The sequence below is a fragment of the Neoarius graeffei genome, chromosome 23, assembly GCF_027579695.1.
Source record: "Neoarius graeffei isolate fNeoGra1 chromosome 23, fNeoGra1.pri, whole genome shotgun sequence".
Taxonomy (NCBI): Eukaryota; Metazoa; Chordata; class Actinopteri; order Siluriformes; family Ariidae; genus Neoarius; species Neoarius graeffei.
Window position 1 is genome coordinate 9082812 of NC_083591.1, and position 25434 is coordinate 9108245.

At 41.9% G+C, this 25434-nt stretch overlaps 2 protein-coding genes across 2 annotated transcripts; one reads left to right on the top strand and one right to left on the bottom strand.

Annotated features, from left to right (window-relative positions):
- Window positions 1-4913: 4913 nt before the first annotated feature.
- On the top strand, window positions 4914-11151 carry LOC132871507 (G-protein coupled receptor 87-like). The gene is made up of 2 exons (XM_060905715.1): window positions 4914-5021; window positions 7562-11151. The coding sequence occupies exon 2, from the start codon at window positions 7564-7566 to the stop codon at window positions 8578-8580; it is 1017 nt and encodes a 338-aa protein (XP_060761698.1). The 5' UTR covers window positions 4914-5021; window positions 7562-7563; the 3' UTR covers window positions 8581-11151.
- Window positions 11152-18569: 7418 nt separating this feature from the next.
- Window positions 18570-24102, bottom strand: neu4 (sialidase 4). The gene is made up of 5 exons (XM_060905714.1): window positions 24046-24102; window positions 23613-23702; window positions 20713-20943; window positions 20353-20608; window positions 18570-19522 (listed from the first exon to the last, which is right to left on the bottom strand). The coding sequence occupies exons 3-5, from the start codon at window positions 20935-20937 to the stop codon at window positions 18633-18635; spliced, it is 1371 nt and encodes a 456-aa protein (XP_060761697.1). The 5' UTR covers window positions 20938-20943; window positions 23613-23702; window positions 24046-24102; the 3' UTR covers window positions 18570-18632.
- Between the last annotated feature and the right edge of the window lie 1332 nt (window positions 24103-25434).

Genomic DNA, 25434 nt, shown 5'->3' on the forward strand with positions numbered 1-25434 from the left:
GCAGCTATGCTACAGCACCCAGGGAGCAGTTAGGGGCCTTGTTCAAGGGCACTTCAGCCCTGATGCAGAAGGAGGGGAAATGCTGTTCATTCACTCAACTCCCCTCACGTTTTTCCTGCTGGTCCCGGGAATTGAACCGGTGACCTTTTAGACCCAAGGATAATTGTATACCTTTGCAACCTACAGGCCGTGGCTGCCCCCCATAGTATAAAGGAGTATAAATAGTGTGGCAATGTAGAAGAAGCACACGCACAGTACATTAGTTGTCGTAATAGTATTAGAATATGAGAGGGATTCAATGTTGATGACATTCAAACTAGACATTTGTAAGCATCTGTGAACTCAGGTATGCAGAAGAAGGTAGATAGCATTTTTCCGCCAAGTGTGTTATGCTGAACTGTGATGCAGCAGCTTGAAAAGATGGGTTTGTTGGCTTCATGTGTCTTTGAGGAAGCATATGATAGGCTTTACCTTCCCTGGTTGTTAGATATCACATGATAGGTGAGAGCTGGCTGGTGAGTGGGTGACCCAATCAGGGGGAAATGGTTCAAGCACAATATTGATAACTACAAATTGAACACCAGCTACTTCAATTCCATAATTGACAGACTGTACAAACTGCATGTAATGTAGACCATGGTTTTATGAGCATATCTTTTATATGACATGTGTACTGTCTGCACGTGACTCAATGTGAACACCCAACTCACTATGTATTAAACATCCTGTTGGCAGCAGGAGGTGTTGTGTGTTCTCCGAGGTCACAGTCTGATGAGTCAGCTGATAAGCATGCCAAAACTCCGTGAATGCTATCATGGCAAAATAATCTTGTTCCCAGGTTGTTTGGCAGGTTTTTACCAAAGTGTTTCAGTGCTATGAATAGAAAACAATCAGCAACAAGGTCTTATGATGGTGGCTGATGAAAAACAGTTCTTGTTATCATGCTAAAGTTGATTTTCCTGTAACAGCATATCTTGAAGTCTTCTATTCAGCGGTTTATCAGCAATTGCAATTTTTGTTTATTATATAGCAACACACTGTATGTTTAATCCGTTTATAGTTGCATTAAATGTTTTGACATGTTATAGCAGCTCTAAACTATCATTCTCTTGACTGTTACTGCAGCAAAAAAATGTAGCTTGTTATCAAGAAATTGCAAAGCGACAATCAACTTGTTTGCCCTGAAGGTTTTATCACTGACTGTTACAAAGTGCTGACTTTCAGAAATGACTCCTTTCATCAATGTTAGCGAATAGTTTTTAAAACTTAACCATATCAGGGACTAGACATGTTCTTTGTTAGACTAGAAGGGCACTTAGTAGAGTGTATACCTCCACCAAGCCACATATTATCAACATCAAAATCTAGGATAATACTAAAGCTGGACATCAAATTTCATCCAAATCCGTGCACTACTTTTTGAGTTACATTGGGAAAAGAGAAAAAAATCTGCATCCGCATACATATCTGGATCCTGGATCTACATACATATCCAGATTTGCATCAAAATCTAACCAATTGTTCCTTGGTCCATGGCTCAGCTTTCCTCCAAATTTCATCCAAATCCGTGCACTACTTTTTGAGTTGCATTGGGAAAAGAGAAAAAAATCTGCATCTGCATACATATCTGGATCCTGGATCTGCATACATGTCCAGATTTGCATCAAAATCTAATCAATTGTTCCTTGGTCCATGGCTCAGCTTTCCTCCATATTTCATCAAAATCCATATACAACTTTTTGAGTTATTATGGGAAAAGAGAAAAAAATTCTGGATCTGCATCCATATCTGGATCCTGGATCCACATACATATCCAGATTTGCATCAATATCTAATCAATCGTTCCTTTGTCCATGGCTCAGCTTTCCTCCAAATTTCATCCAAATCCATACACTACTTTTTGAGGTACATTTGGGAAAAGAGAAAAAAATCTGCATCTGCATACATATCTGGATCCTGGATCTGCATACATGTCCGGATTTGCATCAAAATCTAATCAATTGTTCCTTGGTCCATGGCTCAGCTTTCCTCCATATTTCATCAAAATCCATATACAACTTTTTGAGTTAGGTTGGGAAAAGAGAAAAAAATTCTGGATCTGCATCCATATCTGGATCCTGGACCCACATACATATCCAGATTTGCATCAATATCTAATCAATTGTTCCTTGGTCCTTGGCCCACTTTTTTCCAAATTTCATCAAAATCCATGCACTACTTTTTGAGTTACGTTGGGGAAAATACAAAAAAACTGAGGTGAAAATATAACCTGCTCCAACACATAGAAGGATAGAAGTGTTTCATTCAGGGCCGTTGACAGCTTTGGCTGGGCCCGGGACAAAATAATCTGAGTGGGCCCCCCCCAAATAATCTGAGTGCCCCCCCACACACACACGCACACACATACGCGCGCACGCACATCGCCACACAGCAACCACCCACACCCAACCCCTCTTTTCACAGTCACACTCCAACCCTTAAATAACAGGTATTCCAAGCCCATTATAACAGTCAACCATTTTATTTCAACATTTCAACATATTTACAGTTTGAACATTTCCTTAGTCTGCAACTATTCAGGTGCGAAATGCAATGCGCCGGACTTTTGCTGTGGCAAAGTCGTCAATAAGGTCATTGAAGTCCAGCTTCTTTGCAAGTTCGCGCTCTATAGAGAGCATAGCCAGCCCATTGAGCCTCTCCTGTGACATGTTTGAGCGCAGGTAGTTAATAAACCAAAATGATTGTTTACGGGATGGAACTGGGCCTCAATGAGAACGGAGTTATGGCTTTCCCGAAATCTGAACATAGAAGCATCACCACTAGTCACACACGGACTGGCCATTGGGAGTAGCAGGAGTTTTCCCGGTGGTTCAGCGTGGGCCGGCGGAGAAAAAAAAAAAAACAGTTGCGCGCTGGCCTTTAATATGATAAGCAATGTTAACAGTTTCTATGATAAGCAATGTTAACAGTTTCTTTAAGAAACTGTTAACATTGCTTATCATATTAAAGGCCAGCGTGCAACTGTAATAAGCAATGTTAACAGTTTCTTTAAGAAACTGTTAACATTGCTTATCATATTAAAGGCCAGCGCGCAACTGTAATAAGCAATGTTAACAGTTTCTTTAAGAAACTGTTAACATTGCTTATCATATTAAAAGCCAGCGCGCAACTGTTTTTTTTTTTTTTTCTCCGCCGGCCCACACTGAACCACCGGCAAAACTCCCGCTACTCCCGAAGGCCAGTCCGTGTGTGCCACTAGTGATGTGTACAGTGAGTTTTTCAGTGTATTTTTTTGTCTTGTTATTCATAAACGTCCTTTCCGTACTCGATTTAGAATGTTACAAAAAAAATTGACACCCTCCCAACCACGTAACATTAGCCTATCTGACCTGGGGGCTGACACGTTTATTACGGATAAACCAAAAGGATTACAACGTTCCCTGGATATAGAACTGGACCGAGAAGATTTCAAAATCTTAACGTGTAAGCAACAACAATAAAACAGAGGTTGTTTTATTCATTTAGGGCTTATTAGGCTACTTTCATTAATTGCGCTTTTCATACAGGCCTATCATTTTTCACTTGAGCAAGGGAATTGTTTGAAGAGTATCCAGTCTAAGCGAAAGTTTAATGTTTTGCAACAGACTAACCTCAAAACACCCCATTTATAGCCCATTCGTTACATTAAACTCTATCTAGCTGGCAATTTTACATGCCGTCGTATCTACACGGGATGATTTCCAACAAAATAAGGTTTAATTAACAAGAGGCAGCGTTCCACGGGCTTTCAGCTAACCGGAGTCCAGCTCAGCGCAGCTCAGCAAGCGTGCCTAAAACATTTGGATATGATTGCGGGCCAATGTGCTATTCTTTGCTTCATTGAGATATATGCAACACAGTGTTATTAAACTGATATGTTTATGAAATAATTCAATGCCCTGTGCATTTCAGTGTTCACTCAGTGTACCCTGCTATCCCCTACTTTATAATTATGAATAGCGCGTCGCGCGTGCTGGGGTTACATTACGGGGCTGGAAAAAAGTTATCTGTGTCTTACCTGGCTCAGCTGCCCCACTGCCTTCACCACCTGCTGCATCATCAAATCAAGTTTATTTGTATAGCGCTTTTAACAATAAACATTGTCGCAAAGCAGCTTTACAGAATTTGAACGACTTAAAACATGAGCTAATTTTATCCCTAATCTATCCCCATCATCTGAATCTTTTCTAAAATATCTATGCAGTGAGCCCCTGAGGCTCTTGGCTTCTTCATCTCTTTTTCTCTTTTCTTTTCTTTTCTTTGCTCCTGACTTGTGCATGTTGGCAAACGGGCTCGCACGCTTATTGTCGAAGCGTTATGATGGAATAGTGCCGTGTTATTTGGCGCCTTAATCAAAGACCAAACCATTTCTGCATTAGGGGTGGTAGGTGGGTTCTTGAATCTATTTTCGAAGACAATAAAGGCAAAAGAACCAGAAATCATTCATTGAATACTAATATAGCACATTTTGAAATGAAACAGAATGATTAATGGCATCTTCATGAGGGACCAGTTCTGGGCCCCCCCTCATGCCTGGGCCCGGGACAAAATACCCGGTTGTCCCCCCCTGTCGACGGCCCTGGTTTCATTGTTACAGAAAACATTTGCTGGAGTTAAAGAAACACCAGTAATGAGAGACTGGGTTTAGCCAAATTATCAGGTTATCTTTTTTTACAAATCAGATTATATTCCAGATTGTCTCACTGATCATATAATTAGGAGTTCATAATAGAATTAGATCCTTTCCAGACAATTGAAAATGAAATCTGTTCAGTTAATAATCAGATAATGTCGATACTCATTTCCAAGGAAAGCTCCTTGGAACGCTCACTGCAAGCCCAAACACATCAACAGGGCAGATAAACTTCGTCACTCTGTTCAGTAATAAAATGCAGGGCAGAGTTCTTTCATTGCTTCCTGCTTTCATTTGAACGCAAAGCACACATCAGGAGAGCAGGACAGAGTTAACCACAGTGATCCAGGTGAGATTCTTTTTATTAGTTATAATATTTGAGGGGGTTTTGTTAGAGTTTTTTTTTTTTTTTCTCCAGGGAAGAAGTTTTATATGGAGTTGCTTATCATGAGTATAAGATCAGGGCATGTTTCATGTAGTTTAGGTAGGTTGTATAGTTTTCCTCATTTGTTATGAGCTGTAAAAAGCTATTTAAAAGATGCCTTTAGCATGAATTAGTTATCTTCAATTTTTATAGGACCACTGAACTATGACCTGTAATAAATACCTTTTTCTTTGGAAGCTTCTAGGAAGCACTAGCTGTTTTATTGTTCAAAGGCAGTGTTCTTATAAGACAGATATTTCGAAGAGCTCTTAGTCTTAAAGAAAACACCGTGTGCGGAAAATTTGGACTACACGAAAGGCAAGCAAACACTTTAAAGAAAAGATGTCAATAACTTTTAAACAGATTTATTTAGAAATTTATTTTGAAATTTTGCCAGCTGATTGATAACCAAGTTGATATCCAAATTCACTGTAAATATCGACGATATTTTATTATCAGAACTGCATAATCAGCAGTGCTATCTCATTATTGATGTTTTATAGCACAGCGCTGCTGAAGGTCTGATTCTGTGTTGATTAATATTCAAGAACAGCAGCTGACAGTTATGTCGACTATATTTCAAATCACAGGTTTATATTAATGCTATCATTAACATAATACATGATTGTTTCTCAAGTAAACGCTAGTTCATGGGGACTTGTAAGTCCAAAAATCATTTATTTTTTTTAAATGTGTTGTTATTTTGCAATTATTTGCCGAAGGTCAAGGCGGATACCTGAAGCAGATAATTGTTTTAGTATAAATACACAGGTGATTATTTTTAAAACATAAATAAATAATCGTATTTAAATTTTTTTTAATTTCAAACTTCAGAAGTGGCATGCAAATGGTATAATGGTGCGGTGCAGACTTGTCACTTATCTACGCCGAGTCATATAAAATACTTTGTTTTGAAATCGATAAAATAAATCACAATTCCATCTTATTTTTGAATAGTTTTAGACCAAACTTCGTAGCATCTTTAGTGCTTTTAGGAACAGTATTTTCTTTCATAATTCCTAATTCTTCCTCGCTTACGGTGACAAAGTGATTGGCCGTCATTTTGCCGAGTCGCTCGAGGTGATTATTGAGAAATAGTCTGAATTTCTTGACCAATCAGCACATGCAATTTTCTCTCAATCACCTCTGTATTTATACCAGTTAGATTTAACATTTAAATCATTGTTTATTAGTCAATGAAAGGAGTGTCCGGTGTCAGTGTTTTTTCTAATCAGTTATTCAATTCAGTGTTTACGTTGTATTCGTGTTAATATTCATTGTCATCATCGTCATCCTTCCATGTACGAGAGACGATGGTGTAGCGTCCAGATATGTTTTTATCTGCATCTTCACGAGTGGCTGTGCAGTCCAATCCATGAATGACAGTCTCTGCTGCATTTGCTGCAGATGAACGGCGGTGCCTGCTGAGGCTGTCATTTTCTCTCCTTCCTTCTCGCTTTCTTGTCCTCACGGTTTTCATTCCTTGTCTCCTCTGCTCTCTGTACGCTCTGTCTGACGGCAAGGCGCCAAGCTGCATGGTCATCTGCACATCGTCCCACGTGGTGACGTTGATGTTGCACAGTTTCATGTCTTTCTTGCAGACATCTTTGTAGCGCAGGCATGGTCGTCCCGTCCGTCGTGAACCCTCTGCCAGCTCGCCGTACATCAGGTCTTTAGGAATGCAGCTTGAGTCCAACTGTTAATATAAAATAATTCAAAATAACATAGTAAATGCGGCATGGTGGTGTAGTGGTTAGCGCTGTCGCCTCACAGCAAGAAGGTCCGGGTTCGAGCCCCATGGCCATCGAGGGCCTTTCTGTGCGGAGTTTGCATGTTCTCCCCGTGTCCGCATGGGTTTCCTCCGGGTGCTCCGGTTTTCCCCACAGTCCAAAGACATGCAGGTTAGGTTAACTGGTGACTCTAAATTGACCATAGGTGTGAATGTAAATGGTTGTCTATGTGTCAGCCCTGTGATGACCTGGCGACTTGTCCAGGGTGTACCCCGCCTTTCGCCCGTAGTCAGCTGGGATAGGCTCCAGCTTGCCTGTGACCCTGTAGAACAGGATAAAGCGGCTACAGATAATGAGATGAGAAACTGCACACTGAACAAAAAAATGCCGTATCATAAACTGTGCCTCATACGTTCTTAATTCTGCATGACTCTGGAATTAAATGTTCGATAGATTAGATGAACCTGTAGTGTAACCTTCACTGAGAGACATTCTTAGTAAAAATATCACTCTTTTAGCAGGAAATCTGACTTTATAAACAAACCCTTAAAAGGGCTTGAAAGTGAATCGCAATTCATGTAAACAATTCACGTTAATGTTTTCTGCCGTGAAAGGAAACCTACATTGACAAGCCACTTTGAAATAAGACAGATTCAAAAGATGAGGCTCCAAAAGTTGTTCTCTTTGTTCGACTTTTTTAAAATTATCATTTTGTGCACTTTTTGTCATTCCCAGCCATGGATATTCACAACCAAACAGACCAAATAGACAACTCATTCGGATACGACTCTGTCATCTTTGGCTTCCTGTACATACTGATCTTCATAGTTGGCCTGCTTCTGAACTCCATGGCTGTCTGGGTGTTCTTCCAGATCCAGACGCAGCAGCGAACCTTCATGCTATATTTGCGCAATATGGCAGTGGCTGACCTCCTCATGGCCCTCACGCTACCAATCAACATGCTCATTGAGATCAAGTACAAATCTTCTCTGGTTCAAGTCGTGTCATGTAAATACACAGCCGTGCTTTTCTACTGCTGCATGTACACCAGCATCCTCTTCCTCGGATTGGTGGCTCTGGATCGCTACTTAAAGATCGTGAGACCGTTCGGTGGAACGTGTGGTGCTTGTCTGTACAGTTACTCATTCACCATAGCCATGGCTTTTATGGTGTGGTTTGCAATGATATCTCTTTCACTTCCCAATACAATACTAACCAATCAGACTATCCCAGATACCATGAACTGTGCAGATATAAAGACTGAGCTCGGTAAAACATGGCACCAAGTGGTGGTATACACCAACATACTGATCTTCTTCCTAGTTCTGATCATCCTGCTCACCTGCTACATGTCCATCTACAGACACATCCATCAATCCTCTGCCCAGTTTATCATGGTCGGAGAGACACTCCCGCGTAAGGCCAAGAAAGGGCAGAACATTCTTGTCTTACTGGTTGTGTTTTTTATCTGCTTTGTGCCTTATCATCTATGTAGGATCCCGTTCACCAAAAGTCAAACTAATAAAGGTCCGATATCGTATTCATTGATAATTGGGAAAAAGGCGACACTTTTGTTGGCTATGTTCAACGTGTGTCTGGACCCGATTATTTACTTCCTCATGTGCAAGTCTTTTAGGAGTAAGCTATTTCAAATACTGGGATTCCAGACACTCAGTAACAAAATGTCCACGTACTCTAGAACATCTTCAAGAAAAACAGTAGTAGTGATGATGTTTAAGGAAAGCCCACCTTGATAAGGAAAATCAGTGTTGTATGGACATTAAAGTATATATAAATTATGACAATTGATAAATGCCATATATAGACACTCAATAGCTAGTTTAAGAAGCTCACCCAAACTGGAAAAAGAACAGCTGATGTCTTTCCAATCTTCAATTGTACAGTTTCCATGAGCCTGTAGCCTCCAATTTGTCTTCTTGGTTAAAGTGACACAGGTCGATGTATTAAAAAGATGAATAGTACCCTGTGGAGCTAGAATAACCCCTAGGTACTTGAATCACACACTATTGCCTGCTGCCTCATGCCTGTGAAGGAGAACGAGCTGGAAAAACACCACGCGCTGGCCAAAGTTTATCCCCTTTATAATATTATAATGAGCGAGGTCGCAACAAACATGGCGGAACCGGCGGCCTCTGACACAGACGCGAGCGCTCAAGAGCCTTCAAGCTCACAGGTGTGTTTAGATTTGGAATATTTCAATTCTAACCTGTAGAAAAGTTGATGTAATAAGTAAAGACACCAATTAGCATTATTTTGTAAGCTGTCATTGCACTGACCTGGGTGAGTCGCCATGTTTGCTGTGGCTCCGCGGTCGCGACCTCTGACTCACGCATGACCTCACGTGACTTTTCCGAACTGGCTGCTGAGCGAGTGGTTTGTAAACAGCCTAACACGTGGTTAGGACGCCCCACGTTAGGAAATAAAATGTATTGAAACAAAATGATGCATACCAGCTATGGGGATGGGTATCAGCTCAAACAATTCAGAAAGGGGAGTGGATTAAATGATTCCTGAACCAGCACATCGACCTGTGTCACTTTAACAGGACTGGAACACGATGTGGTCTTCTGCTGTTGAAGACCATCTGTCTCGGGTTTCACCACTGTTGTGTTTTCTGAGATGCTTTCTGCTCACCATGGTTGTAAAGAGTGGTTATTTGAGGTACTGTAGCCTTCCTGTCAGCTCGAACCAGTCTGGCCATTATCCTCCAACATTGGTCATCAGCAAAGCATCTTTGCTTGCAGAGCTGCCTCAGGAGTTTTTTTGTTGTTGTTGTTTTGTTTTTTTAATGAGTTCGTTTTCACACTTTCCACTTGTGTCAGCAGCTTCTAAAATACTAGCTAAAACAACCATGCCATCCTCATGAAGGTCACATTTGTTTTCCCAATTTTGATGCTTGATGTAAATATTAACTGAAGGTCCTTGCGTGCATCTGTATGGTTTCATGCATCACGCTGCAGCCACTTGATTGGTTGATTAAATAATTGCATGAATGTATAGGTGTTCCTACTGACATGGACATTAAGTGTACATAAACTGTATATATACACAGTATTGTGCAAAAGTCTTAGGCACATCTAAAGAAATGCTGTCAACCAAAAATGGCTTAAAAAATCTCATCTCATCTCATTATCTCTTGCCGCTTTATCCTTCTACAGGGTCGCAGGCAAGCTGGAGCCTATCCCAGCTGACTACGGGCGAAAGGCGGGGTACACCCTGGACAAGTCGCCAGGTCATCACAGGGCTGACACATAGACACAGACAACCATTCACACTCACATTCATACCTACGGTCAATTTAGAGTCACCAGTTAACCTAACCTGCATGTCTTTGGACTGTGGGGGAAACCGGAGCACCCGGAGGAAACCCACGCGGACACGGGGAGAACATGCAAACTCCGCACAGAAAGGCCCTCGCCGGCCCCGGGGCTCGAACCCAGGACCTTCTTGCTGTGAGGCGACAGCGCTAACCACTACACCACCGTGCCGCCCCGGCTTAAAAAATAATGAAATTAAATGATTCAACATTAAAAAAATATGATAAACAGTAATTAGTAAGCCATAAGAAATGAAACAAAGTCAATATTTGGTGTGAGATGACCCTTCGCTTTAAAAAAAAAATAGTCGTCTCAGGTACAATGAGTGCAGTTCTATAAGGAAATGAGCTGTAGGTTTTACTGAGCATCTTGCAGAACCAGCCACAGTTCTTCTGGACACTTTGAGTGTCACACTTGCTTCTTAATTTGGCACCAAAACCCAGTACCCTTCATTATGTTTTCTTTTTTAATCTGAAAGGTGGGCTCTGACGTATTATGCTGTTCAGATACAAAAAAATTTTCTGTAACATTTAATTTTGTGCTGGGAAAAAGATGAACGTTTGGAACTCTAAAATGTTTTTGTAATGTTTTGACTCGATAATGTAGAAGTCATAAAATAGAAATCTAGAACAAAGTTTGTATAAAAAAATGGGGTGCTTCAGACTTTTGCACAGTACTGTATGTGTATTATTATTATTATTATTATTATCATCATCAGAATGTATATGTATTGTTTATTGACATCACTCAATTTTATTTTTATATGAAAAATAACTTAAAGGATCTAATCACTTTTTGTTGTCATGGAGAATATAACAGTGAAAGTTTTATATTTGTATAAAGCAAGCTCATCTCTTTTTATATGACTGTTTGTATGATGAAAATTGTTAAAATGAGCAGTATTTAATGGTAAAACTGTCTTCTGAAATCATATAGAATGACTATAAAGAAACATCTTTGATTAAAACTGCAGTACTTTTAACAGTGGTTACAGTGTGCTGGTTTATTTCACTATGTAAGGAATAAAACACGACAAGGTGTGGTCTGTGAAGGTTCTCAGTCATCCAGGTCATCGTAATCCGTAGGTGCTAAAGAAGGCAACTGGACTTGCTTGAAATCCTTGAAGACATTTCACCTCTCATCCAAAAGCCTTCTTCAGTTCTGTCTGACTAGTGGGGAGTTCCAGGTATTTATCCTCGAGTGGACCAAAAGCAACCCAAAGGAGAGTCGCTGAGGTCACATGGGTTGTTGACCCTCTCAGCCATCCTGTAGGTTGTTAGGGTCTACAGTGTGCACATTGAAGAGGCAGATCTGCATCACCTTGTTAACATGTATACCAAGTTTCAAATCCATATTATGAATAGTTTTGGATATAAACAAACATTGCTCTCAGAACCTAAGTCAAAATAAATTTTTTTAATGTAAAAATTAAAGAACTATCCAAAATTTCAAAAGGCACTAGTTCACATGTTGCTTGATATGTATACAAAGTTTCATGAAGATATCTTCAGTAATTTTAAAGATATGGCCGGGAAACGAAAACATGACCAGTCGGACGGACGGACGGACGGACGGACGGAACCCGTTTCTATATCCCCCACCAAACTTTGTTTGGGCAGGGGATAATGAAAAACAAATGAGCAGAAACAGGAGTCAGTGTTTGTGACCGGACTATAAGAAATCGGCTGAAGGAAATAGGATTTACATATAGAATAACCAAACGTAAACCATCATTAACACCTAAACAGAAGAAAACAAGGTTACAGTGGGCTAAAGAGAAGCCGTCATGGACTGTGGCTGATTGGATGAAAGTGATATTCAGTGATGAATCACACATCTGCATTGGCCAAGGAGATGATGCTGGTGCCGTTTGTTTGGTGCCGTTCCAATGAAACATACTGTATAAAGATGACTGCCTGAAGAAAACAAGCAAATTTCCACAGTCATTGATGATATGGGGTTGCATGTCAGTTAAAGGACCTGGGGAGATGGCAGTCATTACCTCTACAGTAAACGCACAGGTGTACATTGAAATTTTGGACACTTTTCTCATTCCATCAATCAAAGGTACTTTTGGTGATGATGAAGTCATTTTTCAGGATGATAACGTATCTTGTCACAGAGCAAAGAGCATTAAAACTTTTCTTCAGGAAAGGCAGATCAACTCAATGACATGGCCAGCAAACAGTCCGGATCTCAATCCAGTTGAAAATTTATGGTGGAAACTAAAAAAGATGGTCCATGACAAGGCTCCATCCTGCAAAGCTGATCTGTCAATTGCTATACAAGAAAGTTGGAACCCGACTGATAAAGAATATTGTTTTTCATTAGTGAAGTCCATGCCTCAAAGAATTCAAGCAGTCATAAAAGCCAGAAGAGGTGCAGTAAAGTACGACTTGTAATTTTTTGGGGTCATGATTCCATCATTTTTCCTCTACTTGAACTTAAACAAAAATGTGCCATTAATTACAACGATTTCATTTATAATGCCTCCGCCACTGTAAGGTGCAGGAGGCATTATGTTTTCGGGTTGTCCGTCTGTCCGTGCGTCCGTCCGTCCGTGCGTGCATGCATGCATCCGTCCCGAAACCTTGTGAACGCAATATCTCAAGGGCTAATGAAAGGAATTTCACCAAACTTGCACCATTTGTGCGCTTTGGGACAAACATGAACTGATTAGATTTTGAGATCAAAAGGTCTAAGGTCAAGGTCACTGTGAGGTCAAATGTCTGTCCGAAAACCTTGTGAACACAATATCTCCAAGGTAAATCAAAGGAATTTCATCAAACTTTCACCATTTGTGCATTTGGAGAAAAAGATAAACTGATTAGATTTTGAGATCAAAAGGTCTAAGGCCAAGGTCACTGTGAGGTCAAATGTCTGTCCGAAAACCTTGTGAACACAATATCTCCAAGGCTGATACAAGTAATTTCACCAGGTCAAGATTACTGTGAGGTCAAATGTCCATCCCCAAATCACAACTTAATAAGGCGTGTAGTTTACCGGGCAGAGGCATCCCCATCGACGCCATTGGCGTCAAGTTCTGTCTAGTTTGAGGTATATTTTACAAAGCCAGAATGTTCAGCTCATCTCATTCTCATCTCATTATCTCTAGCCACTTTATCCTGTTCTACAGGGTCGCAGGCAAGCTGGAGCCTATCCCAGCTGACTATGGGCGAAAGGCGGGGTACACCCTGGACAAGTCGCCAGATCATCACAGGGCTGACACATAGACACAGACAACCATTCACATTCACACCTACGGTCAATTTAGAGTCACCAGTTAACCTAACCTGCATGTCTTTGGACTGTGGGGGAAACCGGAGCACCCAGAGGAAACCCACGCGGACACGGGGAGAACATGCAAACTCCGCACAGAAAGGCCCTCGCCGGCCATGGGGCTCGAACCCGGACCTTCTTGCTGTGAGGCGACAGCGCTAACCACTACGAATGTTCAGCTGTTAAATAAAATAATTTTGCATCATATCTGTGATTTGTTTTTTTTGCTACAAAGTAAAACAGCTGAATGAACATCCTCCAAGAGTAGTGATTCCATATTTTTTGCCAGGGGTTGTAGAAATAAAGCTAGTTAGAAGTCGACTACGCTGGCTAGGTCATGTGTCCAGAATGAACAATGATCGACCAGTAAAATCTCTATTTTATGGTGAATTAATTGAAGGAACACGTTCTGTTGGTCGACCTAAATTAAGATAATAAAGACATGCAAAAATACTCTGAAATCTGGTGATGCACTTAACCAGTGGAAAGCAAAGGTAGAGAACCAAACAGAATGGAGACAACTGATTCGTCAAATCTGTGATAAACTGAATGAGAAGAGAGTCAGTGTATACCAGAAGCAGAGGGACAAGAGGAGAAGGAAAAAGAATACACCACAGACAATCTCATGAACATTATACAGTGGATATAAAAAGTGTACACAACCTGTTAAAATTATAGGTTTTTCTGATGTAAAAAAAAAACAATGAGACCACAATAAATCATTTCAAAACTTTTCCCACCTTTAATGTGACCTATAACCTGCACAATTCAATTGAAAAACAAACAAATCTGTTAGGAAGAAAAAAAATAAAAAATGTACAATAAGCTGGTTGCATAAGTGTGCACACCCTTAAACTAATACTTTGTTGAAGCACCTTTTGATTTAATCACAGCATTCAGTCTTTTTGGGTTCATGCCTGCCATCAATTAAAATGACTCTGATTAACCCCAAATAAAGTTCAGACATTTACTCAGTTGCATCCTCCAGCAAAAGCCAGCGTTCACAGAGAGCTTACAAAGCATCAAAGGGATCTCACTGCTGAAAGGTATCAGTCAGGAGAAGGGTACAAAGACATTTCCACGGCATTAGATATACCATGGAGCACAGTGAAGACAGTCATCAAGAAGTGGAGAAAATATGGGACAACAGTGACATTACCAAGAACTGGACGTCCCTCCAAAATTGATGAAAAGACAAGATGAAAACTGGTCAGGGAGGCTGCCGAGAGGCCTACAGCAACACTGAAGGAGCTGCAGGAATTTCTGGCAAGTACTGGTTGTGTACTACATGTGACAACAATCTCCCATATTCTCAATATGTATGCACTATGAGGTAGGGTCAAAGGAAAACATCCAGGCCCGGCTAAATTTTGCAAAAAAAAAATACATCAGCCCTCCCAAAAGCATGTAGGAAAATGTGTTATGATCTGATGAAACCAAGGTTGAACTTTTTGGCCAAAATTCCAAAAGGTATGTTTGCTGCAAAAACAACACTGCACATCACCAAAAGAACACCATACCCACGGTGAAACATGGTGGTGGCAGCATCATGTTTTGTGGTTGTTTTTCTTCAGCTGGAACAGGGGCTTTAGTCAAGGTGGAGGGAATTATGAACAGTTCTAAATACCAGTCAGTTTTGGCCTAAAACCTTTATGGTGATGATACACGGGGCAACTTTTTGGGCAATGTTGCCGAGCAATGTTGCTGGGCAATTGCATTTTGACTCTTTTCTATTGAGATTGGGCAACATTGTTTCTTTCTGAATGGTTTTGATAATCTCTGGCAACTTTTTGAGATAAGCCAATCAGAACGTGAGTATCGAGTCATGTGACCTCCGGTGAGGTTCGGATCAGAAATTTCAAACAAATATGGCGGCCGCTCAGTGTCAGTGGAGTGAAGAGATGGAGAGACTCCTCATCTGTTTTTACGCCGGTAAGTTGTTATTTTAATATTCTATATGGAGGAATTTACCTCACCAAAGCTCTAAAAAACAACAGACAGCTTGATTAAATGGTCACAGCAAAAATTAAGACATCGATTTTTTTTAGCTAACTGTAAACTGCCGTTGCTAACTGTTGTTGCCCATTGTTAGTTGCCCTGAAAAGTTGCCCTGTGTCTCACCTAGTTGCCCGTTGCCAGCAACATTGCTCGGCAACATTGCCCAAAAAGTTGCCCCGTGTATCATCACCATTAGGTGTCTGCTAGAAAGCTGAGGATGAACAGGAATTTTATCTTTCAGCATGACGACCCCAAAAAAGTTTTGGAATGGCCCAGCCAGAGCCCAGACCTAAATCCAATTGAAAAGCTGTGGGGTGACCTGAAGAGGGCTGTGTACAAGAGATGCCCTTGCAATCTGACAGATTTGAAGCGTTTTTCCAAGGAAGAGTGGGCAAATATTGCCAAGTCTAGATGTGGCAGGCTGATAGACTCTGACCCAAAAAGACTGAACGCTGTAATTAAATCAAAAGGTGCTTCAACAAAGTATTAGTTTAAGGGTGTGCACACTTATGCAACCAGCTTATTGTACTTTTTTTTCCCCTAAAAGATTTGTTTGCTTTTCAATTGAATTGTACAGGTTATAGGTCGGCGGCATGGTGGTGTAGTGGTTAGCGCTGTCGCCTCACAGCAAGAAGGTCTGGGTTCGAGCCCCGTGGCCAGCGAGGGCCTTTCTGTGCGGAGTTTGCATGTTCTCCCCGTGTCCGCGTGGGTTTCCTCCGGGTGCTCCGGTTTCCCCCACAGTCCAAAGACATGCAGGTTAGGTTAACTGGTGACTCTAAATTGACCATAGGTGTGAATGGTTGTCTGTGTCTATGTGTCAGCCCTGTGATGACCTGGCGACTTGTCCAGGGTGTACCCCGCCTTTCGCCCGTAGTCAGCTACGATAGGCTCCAGCTTGCCTGCGACCCTGTAGAACAGGATAAAGCGGCTACAGACAATGAGATGAGATGAGGTTATAGGTCACATTAAAGGTGGGAAAAGTTTTGAAATTATTTATCGTGGTCTCATTTTTTTTACATCAGAAAAACCTATCATTTTAACGTAGTGTGTACACTTTTTATATCCACTATATATTAGTATATGTGATCTACTATTTTTGTATTAACTTGTGTAATACCCGTTTTCAGGCTAAGGTGTGTGTAATCACTCATATAGTACAGATACAAGGACAGAGGTTATGGTGAAAAAATGCTGGTCTTTGAAAGAGGGACACCAAAAACAATTTCTTCCTGTGCCACATCAGCGTTTTGTTTGAACGGCTGTGATGTAAAGATTTTTTTTCATTATCCACCCTATCAATTATTAATAATATTAGCCGGAAAAAGAAGGGATAACAGATACTTATCACCTGTTCTAGGTCTAGGTGATAACATTCAATGAACTGATTATTATTATTTTTTTATTAATGTTCAAAGACGGGCGGCATGGTGGTGTAGTGGTTAGCGCTGTCGCCTCACAGCAAGAAGGTCCGGGTTCGAGCCCCATGGCCGGCGAGGGCCTTTCTGTGCGGAGTTTGCATGTTCTCCCCATGTCTGCGAGGGTTTCCTCCGGGTGCTCCGGTTTCCCCCACAGTCCAAAGACATGCAGGTTAGGTTATCTGGTGACTCTAAATTGACCGTAGGTGTGAATGTGAGTGTGAATGGTTGTCTGTGTCTATGTGTCAGCCCTGTGATGACCTGGCGACTTGTCCAGGGTGTACCCTGCCTTTCGCCCGTAGTCAGCTGGGATAGGCTCCAGCTTGCCTGCGACCCTGTAGAACTGGATAAAGCGGCTAGAGATAATGAGATGAGATGTTCAAAGACTGTTTTCCAAATAGCAAAACTCTTCCTCTTTTGGCTGCTCCTGTATGTTAGGGGTCACCACAGCAGATCTGTTCCACATGTTTGATTTGGCACAGGTTTTACACCAGCTGCCCTTCCCGATCGACGAGTGGCCTAGTGCTTAGCGTGTCTGCCTCTCGATCGGGAGATCGGGAGTTCTACTCATGGTCAGGTCATACCAAAGACCATCATAAAAATGGTGCCTACTGCCATCTGGCAAGGCACACTGCAATACAGATGTGAGTAGGGAGTCAAACTCTCACAGTTACCAAAGGACTAGCCCCCCACTGTAACCCTAGCTATGTAATATAGGCAAGAGGCTGAGGGCTACGAAATGGAGATCGGCGCCGCCCAAACGTGCCATGAATGGTGCAAGAAGGATTTTGACTTTTGGCCCTTCCTGACACAACCCTCCCCAATCTAGACAACCTTGGAACCGGCACTGAATTATACAACCCCAGAAGCTGGGTATTTTTATCAAATTTGCATGTCTTTGAAAGTCTTTTCCAAATCACAAAAATATCAATGCTAATAAAGTGATTGAAGAACACTCACCAGATTATCTCTGCTAAGAATATACATGTCCTTCATTTCCCATGTCTCTCATCTTCATTTTTTTCATCATGTGTAGGTTTCTATACTGGTGATATATTATGGGTTTAAGTCTCAGTCACTGAATCAAATTAAAGGCAAGTCTTTACACATTTCTGATTCTTCTGAATTTTTTGGACATGGGTTTGACAAGCATCAAATGCAGGAGATACTGCAAGTGTTGATTTTATCCACTGTTTTGACACTGTGAGACGTGACCTCATACCTGCTGGATGTGGGTAGTCGCTATGACAGATCTGCAGTAAATTCTAGATTGCATGAAAATGCTAATTAGCACTAGTACAGGATGTTGCAACATTTTGCACTGGTATTTTGCGTGTTCATGCCTGCTGAAAAGGACAGAGTCATGTTTGGCCAATAGGCCTTGAGTTTGATGGCTGTGTTTTAAAGTATATTGAAGTGCAAATGGTTACAAAAAAAAAACATTTTGGGTTTTGATTTTTTTTTTTTTTTTTTTTTGGGGGGGGGGGGGGGGGCCTGAACTTTCTCAAGCTTTCCGTTATGGTGTCTCAGACTAAACTCAAGTGTTTTTGCTTCTACAGCTACGATACTTCATAAACCTGTATCCATCCATTATCTGTAGCCGCTTATCCTGTTCTACAGGGTCGCAGGCAAGCTGGAGCCTAAACCTGTATCTACACAGCTAAATTAAAAACCTTTTAAAACCTCTAATGTGATACTTCTAAAATAGGTGTGACCGGATTTATTGTGTACTTGGGTACAAATGGCATATCTGCCCAGATAACATGTATTCTGCTGCTAACACACTCTACAAAAGTGACACACTCTCTTCTTTCTCCTCCTCCTCCTCCTCCTCTTCTTTTTCTCTGCTGACTTTACACCACTCAGATGTGGTGGGACCTTGGGGAGGTTGTTAATAAGCTCAAACAGTGTAAACATGCAAAATGAAATCTCATCATATGCTGTCCTCGTGCCATTTTCAAATAAACAGGCAAAAACAGGAACCGGTGGTTCATCTGTAGATCCCAGCTCCACATAAGCCAAGTCTGAGTATGCACTTGGACCCTTGTAGATGATCCATGGCCCTGTCCAGCTATCTGGATCACGGGGCTGTATGTTGAGGTACAAACCAAAATCCTGGCGAGCGGTGCTCCAAGTTGGATGTCCATACACCACCCATGTTGGTGTTAAAAAATTCTGGAATTGGCTTTCTGCAGTGGAAGGGGAGCTCGTAGTGGACATCGCCCCCTGGATTTCACCCAAGCTGGACACCTTGAAGAGGTTGAAAGGTGCTGGAAAGCCAATCACACTCCCTTGACAGCCATTTCTAGGCTCCACGAGCTTGTGCACCAGTTGTCCTCTTTGGAAAATGGTGCCGTCATCAAAACTGAGGGCCTGAACGCGGGATCCAAGGGTACTGCGGGCGTTACAGTAGAGCACACTGGTCCCATCCTCTTCATCCACTGAGACAAGCTGACACTCCACGCATTCAGGTTCTGGCACCATTTCCCCAAAATGCCACGTCCTGCCATGTGTATCACTATGGAAGCAGAAGGAGTGAGGAGCGGCTTTACAGAGCATTCCAAAGCATTGCCTGCAGTCAGTGTGGTACGCATAGGCTGGGATCAGCAGACGGCCAGACTTTAACTGGATTCCATGGCCTGGGCCGAGAGCAAAGGTAGCCCACACTGTGCAGGAAAACAGAATAATACAATACACATTACTAGCACATGGGTTTTGTTTGGGCCAGTATGACATATTTTAAGTGTTTACTACAAGTGAAATGGCACTTGGCACCAGTTTTGGGTCCTTATGCAAGACACGTGAACCTCAACTGCTCAGTTTCATCATCTCGCAAGTGTAAGATGCTTTGGATAAATGCATTATACAAATGAGCCAATTTAAACGTAAATGTGAAAACAAATGTTATAATCATATAAACAAAATACGGGGTTTAAAACTAAAGCATCTGCATTCCAGTCCTGCACTCTCAGGAATCTCAGAAGCAAACTGTACTTTATCTGGTCACTAGGGTGGTAGCATGAAGACTACAACTTTTGTACCTTATATCTTTTACCTTGGGTAGTACATGTGCTTATCTTTTAATTGTCTTATAGATTAGTGGTCCTTAAGGTCTTAAGGTCATTAAAATATTTTTGAAGGCTTCCAGCTAAAATACTGTATACTCTTGATGGTACCACTCCAGCAACAAGGGAAAGTTTACATTGGTATTTCTGAGAGTGCTGGGATCCAATACTGTGAACATTTTACTGCTTGAGTCTCGCACACCTTCAAGTTTGGGTTAGAGCAGAAAAGAACATGCTGTGGTTCCCAGGGTAGTACTAGAGCTTCTTGCGCCAAAGAAATTCTTTACTACAATGGAATAAACAATATTGGTTTTTAGGGTCCTGTTTCACCAAAATTGTGGTCTCAAATTTAACGTTCCGCCGAATGAGTCAGGTTTGAATTTGATCATGTTCTGCATTAACCAATATAACATTCAGGAACTAAGGCTCACCTTTAATTGTGTCACCTATGACCTCCTTAGTGAGGTCTATGGCAGGACTCCAGGTCTCCCCATGGTCCTGACTGTACACATAGCACAGTCTTGTGACATTGTTGCCTGTCACCAACTGGTACATCTCTGTGGTGTGACCGAGCACAGCGATGAAGAAGAGAAACAGTGTCCCGGTGAAAGTGTCATACACAGGACATGGGTTCATTGAACGGTGGCCTTTGAGATGTGCCGTGCTCAGGACTCGCATGTCTTCCCACTAGACCAAAGAGAAGATCGAAGGAGATGTGAGATCATAGCTGAAATGTACGCATTGAAAACTAAGGGTGTAAAGGTGGTCTGAGATGATTGTTCCTTGCAAACCTCTACATAGTTCCTGTAGAAGACGCCCTTGCGCATGACGAGCAGGTTAGCCTGGGAATCAGCAGGACTGAGTCTCTCCTCACAGAAGGCCAGGAAGCAGGAGGGTCGCTGCAAGAATATCAGAGCGGGTATGCGATACGTCACTCCGCTAGCTTCCTTCTGGAACAGCACGGAACGGGCAGGGAAATAGTACTGGGTTCCTGTGGTGCCATGAAGGGAATCCATAGGGTACTGAAAAAAGTTTCAGGTCTTAATGAAAATCAGAATCAGATTGTTCTGTGTGGGATCCTTGGCAAACTTAAAGAATGTCCACCATTTAAGCAAAATTCTACTGCAGCGCTGTTGAATTCTCAAAGCTGATTGGTCACAAGGAGTGCATTATTTTTGTTTATAGAACAGATAGTTCTGGTTCACTAATCTTATTGGACAAGAGTGCTTATATTGAGTAGCACCACACTGGGATGTTTCACTGTGCATATCACTCCATTGTCCGTGTACACCAAGTAAATTACTATAGCAGAGTTAGTAACATCATCAGTGGATATGGCAAATGATATTTTTCATATAACTTTTGATTTAAAATATGAAAGCTCAGTAGATGAAATTGAAAAAGAAGCAGTGAAGAATATTTCACCAGATGCGCCTTTAAAAGGAATGAACAAATTAATGTGAACCCAATGAGCCACAAGCTAGCCAGCTAACTGATGGGCTTCAGGATCTGTTTCCACTAGCAGAGCACAACTAAACCACACATTTGGCCATACTGTGTCTGAAATGTCAGTGACTTTACAGTATAGTAATTTCTCGTTTATAGAATTGTTGTATAAAAGCAGTATCGCACTCGTAATTGTACAGTTATCCTGAATACCAGCACGGCTGTGATGAGTTATTGCAGAATCGTAGCCGTGCTGATATTCAGTATAACCGCATAATTGCAAGTACGATATTGCTTAAGTAGCCTAATGTAACATAAACAGGTTTATATTAATGGCTCATTCTTATATGTTATTGTATTACATTACATTACAGGCATTTAGCAGACACTGTTATCCAGAGAGAAGTGCAACATACCCAGAGCAGCCTGGGGAGCAGTTGAGGGTTAGTTGCCTTGCTCAAGGGCATTTCAGCCAGTTCTGCTTGTCCAAGCAATCAAACCAGTAAACTTTTGGTCCCAAAGCTGCTTCTCAAACTAAGGGCCTCTGCATGCTCTTGCGACAAGGCTTTCGCAGACAGCTTTTCGCAGACAGTTGTAATTTATCATTGAGCAGGGAGTAATAGGCGTGCACGATGTTATTCACCGCCACAACGCAAGGGGGCGCGAAGTCGCGAAATCGCTAGGAGTAGTTGGTGGGTGTGGTTAGTGGAGTGTTTATCCTCCGGTTACTTATAATGACTAGAACTGGAGTCGTATAGATGTACGTACTTCCTCACTTCCTCGATCAACCGCTCTTCGTGCTGCTCCATCTTCGCTCGTGTTTTTAAAAATGGCGGTAGTGAAAACAAAACAAACCGGGAAAGTAGGGAAGCGGAAGTGCGTGTACAGCGGATGTAGAGTGGACCTGGAGTGGACCAATCAGAGCTCTCTTGTCTGCGACGCTGTCTGCGAGGCTTCTGCGGTGGTCACAATTTTTGGGAGGTGCGCGCAGAGCGTCTGCGAAGGTGGGGGGGCTACGCAGATGCCATCTGCGACGCCATCTGCGAGGACTGCATTGTCAGCATAAATTGGCCTTAACTGTTAGGCCATGGCTACTCACTCAGCTCTGAGTGCTTAGAGCTCTGATATCTAATAGGTCTATTACTGTATCAAAAATGTTTAAAAGTGGGATTGGTACCTAGTTTTGAAAGTCTGGTCCATTAGAAATGACCAAGCTATTTTACAGATTCATTTATGAACCACAAATACATGACTAATGACCCCCACTTACTCTTTTGTGTATGGTTAACTCCGCTAGCCCATGCCTCAAAAAGCCTATCCTGCTGGGCAACAAGAGGATGCAGTTTCACGACTTACCCAGGTCCACAATTTACCATCACAATAAAGAACCAAAGAATAAAGCAAGTTCAGAACTTTGAATACCTTGGCCACAACCTCTTGAACAACAACAACAACAATCATCTGGTAGCTGTGAAATATAGAATATCAAAAGGATGGGCTGCTTTCTCTACAAAAGAGCACATCTTGAAATCAACATGCATACCAATGAGAGTTAAAACAAAGATTTTTAACACCTATATAGTCTACTACTTGTGGTACTATACGGCATGGACTGTATTGCATGGATAAAGTCCTTAATAAAACATACAGAGGTCTTCCAAAATCATGCTATGCATCTTATGACAGGCTTTAAACTAACAGACCACAAGAGCATTAATGACCTCAGAAAACTAAAATCTCATACCAATGGAAATTCACATTTGATGCATGACCCTGAAACTGTTTGGCCACACCAAAAGGAACAACAAAGGACACTCAAAAGTGTGTGGAGAAGGAATGATAGCAGGGACAAGAAGCCGTGGTCGGCCCTGACACAGATGGCATGACAACACAACATCCCTGTCTGGACCGGTATAAACAGCTGGAACTCAATAAATTCCTTGTATGGAGACAGAACTGTTTGGAAACCATTATCATGTACTGATGCACAGTCTGCTGCCATGCAGAAATAGCGAAATAGTATTATTTCATCATATAATAAACCCAAAAGGTTCATGAGGGATAATGTTGTTGTTTTCATATTTCACAGTATTTCTTACACAGCTAAAAATAACTGATCCATCTCAAACAGCTCTCTGTAGAGGAATCAGAACTTGAACCTTTTAAACATACCAACAATATATGGCATACTTTTCAAAACCCAATAAATGAAGATGCTCTGCTGTATAAAGTAGCTGCTTTTTACCTCTGATGTTTGGCTCGTCCTGAGACCGTTGGCACCTCTTCTTCTTCTTCTTCTTCTTCTTCTTCTTCTTTTTCTTCACTTTCTCTTTTCCTGTGTTTATAGTGTAAGTGGAAGACTGTTAGTGTATCATTTGTCTAGAAGAATCTGTGCAAAAAAGAACTGCCACAAACAACTCAGCAATATTTATTACATATTTGTAGTGTACAAAAAGTTAGTTTACTATCATTATGACTAAAAATGTCAACACTGTTACTGTCTAAACTGAAATATCAGACAGAAGGCCTGATAGGATGTTGATTAGTCAATGCCAAAATGTCCTAATTGCTTTCCGGTAATAGCTATAACTTACTAAAATGAACTGAATACTAGTTAAAAATGCATCATACCTTCACACTGCATTTAAAAGTTAGTGATAGATGAAAAACAGACTTACTAATGGACTGATCTAAAGTGGTTAACAGAGTCTTTGACAGCTTGACTACTGTTTGTGGGTGAGATGTTGCAAGCATGTGAAAGTGTGCATGTGTGAGGGGGTGTAAGAGAGAGATAGAGAGAGAGAGAGAGAGAGAGAGAGAGAGAAGGGGTGGAGTGCAGCCACACAATACTTTTTTTGCACACTCGAAGCCTATTCAGTGTCCTGCTCTGAACTTGTGCATTGACCCAGAAATGAGCTCAACTCATCAAAACGACTGCATCCAGAAAATCACCGATCTACAGCCATTATGTGGGCACGATTCACATGTGGGTATGTGTCAAACCTTGATATGGATGGGCTACAAGAGCAGAAGACCATGTTGGATTCCATTTCTGTCAGCCAAGAACAAAAAGCTGAGGCTGAATTCGACACCAACAGCATGAATCCATGGACCCAACCTGCCTTGTGTCAACAGTCCATCCTGGTGGGGGTGGTGTAATGCTGTGAGGCACACTTTGGGCCCATTGATACCAATCAATCATTGCTTGAATGCTACAACCTATTTGAGTCATGATAATGATGTTTGTCCTTCGGTGTCGAAGATGACCATGACTTCAATTTGGTGGGTGGTGGTTGTGAGCCCGGAGGTGACTGATGAAGCAAATCCAGGCTTTGAAGGTACGCTCACATGTCGGGCACATGTGAGTAGGTGCTGTAGTGGGGGTGGCAATAGTTCGAGCCTTCTGCACAGCTCGTTTTTTCTGGGCCTCGGTGATGTATTTCATCTCTGCTGCACGTGCGTCACTGGTGAGCTTTGCTCGCCATGCTGGACGATCCTGAGCAAGTGACTCCCAGGAGTTGAGATCGATTTCTGTGGTTTTGAGGGACAAATTTGGAGTCATGACTTGTGCGTGACTTGGATTAGAGTGAGGGCGAGTTGCGCAGCCGTCAGCCTCACTCTCTCGTCCTGACCTAACTGAGTCCAGGGGCAAGACAGAATCAAGATGGCTGGAGCTAGGTCGGGATGCAGTGGATGGTCAACAGTGTTTTGTGTGTTGCACTGTGCCCTGATCGCACTCCACAAACACTTTGCTGGGTCCGCCTTCCTGCCCATTGAACCACCAGATGGTGGTCTGCCGAGTCCAGTCATCGGTCATAACCCTGACCGGAGGAGCGAGGGGTTGCTAGTGCTTGCTCAAATCACCATCCTCCCCAGGCTAGTGGAGGGAAGGAGACACCTTACTACTCCACTGCATGGCAGTCAAGGACGGCACATGCCCACTGTCCTAAAATTTGAATCTGACTGTATTACTGACTATGTGACCTCTTTATGGCCAAAATGTACTCATCTTCTAATAGCTACTTCCAGCATGATAATGCACAATTATGTCACAAAGCAAAAGTCAT